At 55.0% G+C, this 5,344-nt stretch overlaps 1 protein-coding gene across 1 annotated transcript; it reads right to left on the reverse strand.

The window, feature by feature from the left end:
- Positions 1 to 1,476: 1,476 nt before the first annotated feature.
- Positions 1,477 to 4,203, reverse strand: LOC125435707 (myogenic factor 6-like). The gene is made up of 3 exons (XM_048502027.1): positions 3,467 to 4,203; positions 3,214 to 3,307; positions 1,477 to 2,136 (listed from the first exon to the last, which is right to left on the reverse strand). Exons 1-3 carry the CDS (start codon positions 4,004 to 4,006, stop codon positions 2,018 to 2,020), a joined length of 753 nt encoding a protein of 250 aa, XP_048357984.1. The 5' UTR covers positions 4,007 to 4,203; the 3' UTR covers positions 1,477 to 2,017.
- Positions 4,204 to 5,344: the final 1,141 nt, after the last annotated feature.

A 5,344-nucleotide genomic window follows, 5' to 3' on the forward strand; every position in this document is an offset into this window, starting at 1 on the left:
GGTTTGCAGCCTCTGCTATGCTTGTGGGGCCTGAGGAAAAAAACGGACAGGTGGGTGAGGAAGCCAGCACTGCTGCAAGAGACCTTCTGCTGAAGTCAGTCTCCCAACTTCCACAGGAGCCCTGGCCAGCAGGCCCAGGGGACTAAATGGGAAGAGGGAGACCTGTCCCTCAGGTGCAGCTTTTCCCAAGGCTCAGCCAGTGGGGTGGAGTGGGGGGGTTGGATGCCCTTGTCTCTCTGTCTGCTAAGCATTTTGGGGAAGGACTTTTTGCAGTTCCTTGGTGGCAGCCTGGCTCTGAGATTATAAACAAGGGGGGGGGGCTCCCTCCCTGGCCTCCCAGGCCTCAGAAGCGGGTTGTTTTCTTAGCCGGCTAATAAGAGTCATCTTTTTTTTGGCATCCTTTAGGCCACTTAACCCCTTCCTGTCAGGGGCCTCCTCCCCAGAGAGTTGCCAAACTCCTGTCAGAGTTTCGGCAGCCCACCATCAATTCTGAGAAAAACAAGGGGGAAGGTAGAGGAGGAATATTTCCATCCTTGTTTCTTTCTGCCAGTGCCCAAAGTGGTCCGAAGCCTTGCTGCTGTTTCAGTGGTGGAAAAGGCATTTCTCCTCCAAAGCAGAGGGAATTCCTATTTCTTTTCAAAATGAGACCCAATCCAGGAGGGGCAGATAAACTTTTCTCCTTCATTTAAAAAGAGCAGAGGCGCTCAGCGGAGGGCTTCCTGGGCTTCCACTGGAACCACTTACAGTCTGGCTGCTCCATTACCCTCCCAGGGCGACTAGACTGGCCTGGGCCGCTCGATTATTAGCATTAAACCTAAGACCTAGTTTTGGGGAAGCAGTGTAGTTAAGTGCTGTTAAACCCTGTTCAGCTCTGTTAAAACCCACTGGTTTTCATGCGAAGAACTAAAGCGCGATCCTTTACCTGGGAGTAAGTTCGGTTGCTGGCAATGGGGCTTGCTTCTGAGTAAACCCTCCTAGGGTCGTGATTCACCCATTGGAAGAGTTGCACGGTTGCTCCAAAGCAAAGCCACCTACGACCACCAAGCTTACTCCTGAGTAATACACCCCTACACCCCTTGGAGCCAACCATTTTTTCTAAACTAAAACCTCAGTATTCAGGTTAAATTGCCTTGTTGGCACTTTGCGATAAATAAGTTGGTTTTGGGTTGCAGTTTGGGCACTCCAATGAAAAGGTTAGCTATCACTGTCCTATCAGTCCAGCCAAGCAATTTGAAAGGAAGGCTGCCCTTCAAAGGCATCCTGTTAAGGAACTGATACTCCTTTGATTTAAATTAATGGATTAATTTAGAAAAAGAGGTTCTAACCTGTAGGGCTGGAAAAGAGAAATCTGCACCACCACCACCACTCCCCCCCCCCATGTGCACACACTTCAGAGTCATTAGTTTCATCACTCTGAAGTGGGCAACACTTTTCAACAACTTTTATGTACAAATCTTCAACCTTTACACACAAATGGAATTTTGAACATTTATTTCACAGCCTTCCACACTTTATCAGGCTTTTATGTACAAGATCACAAGCCACCTGTTATATTCATCTTGCTTTTTTTAAAAAAGGAGGAAAGTACTAAAATTATATACAAAAACATCATACACACAAAACACAACCCTCAGGTTTTTTCTTTAAATAATAAAAAAACAAATGTGAACTTCATTCAAACAGGAATGAATTTTTCTGTATCTTATTATACAAAGAGGATCTTCACATGGCCATATATTAATTTTGAAGGAAGCAGAGTGGGTGGACGAGGCTACATCCAAGAGGCTGGAAGAAAATACCTCTGACATTGGAAGGGCAGAAAGGAAAGCTGGTCTGTGCCCTTTGCGGAGGGTAAATCTTCCTTTTAAGAAGATGCCTTTCCTTTGGCATCCTGTAATCACCTCCCCCCCCCCCCACCCGGATCACCAGAAGATTAAATTAATTCTCGATTGAGTCTCAAGGGCGAAGGGGTGGCCAGTGGCTGGCACAGCCCGTTTCCAAAAATACTCGCAGAGCGCTACTTCTCCACCATTTCCTCTCCATTGGGCACTTTGCGATCTTCGGAGGAAATGCTGTCCACAATGGAGGAGAGACAACGAAGGCTGCTGGAAGCCGAAGTGTCAACCAGGGGCGCGCCTGAGTGCATAACGGGGTGCGGGGTGCGGGGGAGAGAGAGAGAGAATTTTATTAAATCTGGGATCGATAAAAAGGGGAGGAGCGGAGGAGCGAGGCGGTGCCCACAAAGCAGGTCAGCGAAACTGCTCACGCCGTCCATACCGGACGGCCCTTCTGTTTATTCGGCGGCAAAACCCCTGCCGACTTGTCGCGTGCCTTCCTTCCACTCCTCCCCACACCACTGGGTTTCTTGGCACGTCAGAATGGACGAAGTTGCGGCCCCAGTCCCAATCCCTGCCGGGCCCTCTCGCCGAATCGAGCAGGACTGGAGTTTCCGTAACTGGTTTTCGAATCCCGGCCAAGAAGCGGCTCGATCGTCCCAGACGGGTCACGGGCTGAAGCAGCAGAAGAAAACGGGAGCCCGACGGCCCCGACAGACTAACCGCAGGCACTTGATGCATACGTAGTGAGCGGAGCGCTTCATTAACTCACGTGCTCTAATTTAAAGATCGCAGGAGTTTTATCTGGCATCAAGTGTCATATATTGGTTTATTAGACACTGGAAACCGCCCCTGAGCCTGAAAAGGGCGTTATACAAATCTAAGAAGGGAAGAAACCAACTCCCGCTTTCCTCTTGATACTCCGTAGTAAATGCCATCGAAACCACCCAAGAGAGCAAGCTGGAGGGTGGGCATGTCATTCGGGCTGCGATCCCACGGGCAGCCCACATGACAACCCCTCCGCGCGACATGGGGCTCCCCCTCCCCCAGAAGGGCTGGGGTTGCAGGAGGTCTTTTGGAGCGGCAAAGGTACTGCTGCCCGCCCCCACCCTCTCAGGCCAGCCCGCTGACAACGGAGCAAGCGGCACAAGCCGTAGGCAAAGCCGCGCCGCGCCGCGGGGAGGGGAGGGGGGGACGGGGGCAGGTGCCTGCCGAAGGCCGACGGCGATGCTGTAAGAGCCGAGGCCTCGGGGGCCCCCTTCCCAGGAACTCCGTTCCGCACTGGCCTGAGCCGAGGGAGGGGAGAGTTTCGGCAGTCTCGGCAAGCGGGTCCCTCGCCCCTTCCCCAGCTTCCCCAGCCTGTCGCCTGCGGCATTACCTTCCTTGGGACTGAGGGGCAGCGCCCTGGACTGCTCTGAGCCGCCGGGCCAGTCGGCGCCGCAGGGAGTGCTCAGGAAGTCGGGAGGGGGCATCTGCAGGAGAAAAAAAGGCCTTGAGGGGGGGGAGGGCGGGGAAAGACTGCGCGCCAGCCCGCCTCCCCTTGCTTGCTTGCTTCTGCGGGGCTAAGGGAGGCGGCCGGGCCGTCGGCGGCCGGCCGTGGCAGAGGGCGCGGCGGAGGAGGCGGCGCTTACGTTGGCCGGCCTGGGGCTGAAGGCGTCGGTGGCACCGTCGGGGGGCAGGAGCAGCGGCTGGCTCTTGTCGTGCTGGTCGAGGCGGCGCAGCAGGTCCTGGAGGCGCTCGATGTAGCTGATGGCGCTGCGCAGGATCTCGACCTTGGGCAGGCGCTGGCTGGGGTTGGCCACCGTGCGCCTCTTGAGCGCCTCGAAGGCCTCGTTGATTTTCTTGAGGCGGCGCCTCTCGCGCAGCGTGGCCGCCTTGCGCCGGTCGGTGGGTGCCGCTTTGCGCTTGCAGGTCTTGCAGGCCCAGACCAGGCACTGGCCCGGGCAGTGGGGCGCCTGCAGGCCCGGCGGCGCCAGCACGTGCTGCTGCTCCTCGCCGCTGCTGTCGGCGCCGGCCTCCGGGGCCAGCTGGTCCGGGCAGGGGGAGGGCGAGAGCGGGCCCTCGCTGCCCGGGTAGAGCGGCGAGCCCTCGGCCACGTCCAGCGGCGGCAGGCCTCCAGGCTCCCCGTCCAAGTAGAAGAAGTAGGAGCCCGGCTCGAAAAGGTCCATCATGGTGTTCTGGCCCGGCGCCTCTGGGCAGCCTCCGGGCGGGAGCTGGGCGAGGGGCTCCCCGCAGAAGCCCCCGGAGGGAAGCGGCCCGGCGGCGGAATTTAATTAGCGCGGTGACATCAGGGGCCCTGGCTGCTTTATATATAGAGTGGCCGCTGAAACTCTATCCAACTTCTAGCTGTCGCCGTGCATCACCCTCCACGGGCCCGGCCAACCAGTCTCCTGGGTGCTGCTGGCCCGGCAAGATCATCTCCCTGAGTGAGAGATGGGGGGGAAAGAAAGACACCCCCCCGCCAAAACACACACCCAAGTCTCAAGCTCCATTAAAGGGGGAGGGGGAGAATGACAAAATTCAGCACGTGCGAATTATTTGCAGTTGAGTATGTGTGAGATGGGGGCAGCTGATTTCAGGCCAAATACAAGGGCTCAGAATGAAAATCCCTTCTGGGCTAAGTATAGAAGTCCAGGGAGGGGAGGCTACATAGGATGTAATGATTATATTAGCAAACATCTCTCCGCTTTAAAAACAAACATGCCGTTCCTGTGACCCAAATCCATTTAGGCCCACCCAGCGATATAAAGCAAGGTTGTAGCCTGAACTTCTAGGCAGTACGGCCAGAGGGGCGGGGGGGATCTCCAGCTTCGATCTGTAATGGTGACAAGGGCCCATCTGGGCCTGTCACAACTGAAACTCTATTCCTGGCATCTCTGAGATGGTGCCTTACTTTACACAAACTGTGCTCTGTTGGGGAGTCTTTGTGGCCAAGCCACAATGATGGGATCTGCACACTCTGGATTTGTATGGAGTAGAACTTTGCCTTTCACCGTCTATTAAAGCAGGCATACAGTTGCTCCTGTATATATGTATATCTCCATGTTTTAATGCAACTGGCTTGCAGATGATCATTCACTGTGTGGGCACAGCTTGTAAACCACGCCCGTTTCACTTGATTGCACTATTCAGACATTTGTGTGGCAAGAAACTTTGAACAGCACTCTCCCCTCATCTCCGAGCAGATAAATTGTATAGGTGCTAAAGCACAGTCACAGGGATACCCCGTTTGTCTCCTATGAAAAGAATGGAGGGAGGGGAAGAAGAAGAAGAAGAAGAGGAGGAGGAGGAGGAGGAGGAGTTTGGATTTATATCCCCCCTTTCTCTCCTGCAGGAGACTCAAAGGGGCTTACAATCTCCTTGCCCTTCCCCCCTCACAACAAACACCTGTGAGGTAGGTGGGGCTGAGAGAGCTCCGAGAAGCTGTGACTAGCCCAAGGTCACCCAGCTGGCGTGTGTGGGAGTGTACAGGCTAATCTGAATTCCCCAGATAAGACTCCACAGCTCAG

This window comes from Sphaerodactylus townsendi, linkage group LG06 (assembly GCF_021028975.2).
Source record: "Sphaerodactylus townsendi isolate TG3544 linkage group LG06, MPM_Stown_v2.3, whole genome shotgun sequence".
NCBI lineage: Eukaryota > Metazoa > Chordata > Lepidosauria > Squamata > Sphaerodactylidae > Sphaerodactylus > Sphaerodactylus townsendi.

Bases quoted from the DNA above. Each gene is read 5' to 3' on its own strand.
- LOC125435707 (XM_048502027.1), bottom strand. From the start codon at position 4,006: ATGATGGACCTTTTCGAGCCGGGCTCCTACTTCTTCTACTTGGACGGG. The intron at 3,308-3,466 runs GTAAGCGCCGCC...TTTCTCCTGCAG, and splicing joins TCAGCCCCAGGCCGGCCAAC to ATGCCCCCTCCCGACTTCCT. The intron at 2,137-3,213 runs GTAATGCCGCAG...TTATGCACTCAG, and splicing joins GCCCCTCAGTCCCAAGGAAG to GCGCGCCCCTGGTTGACACT.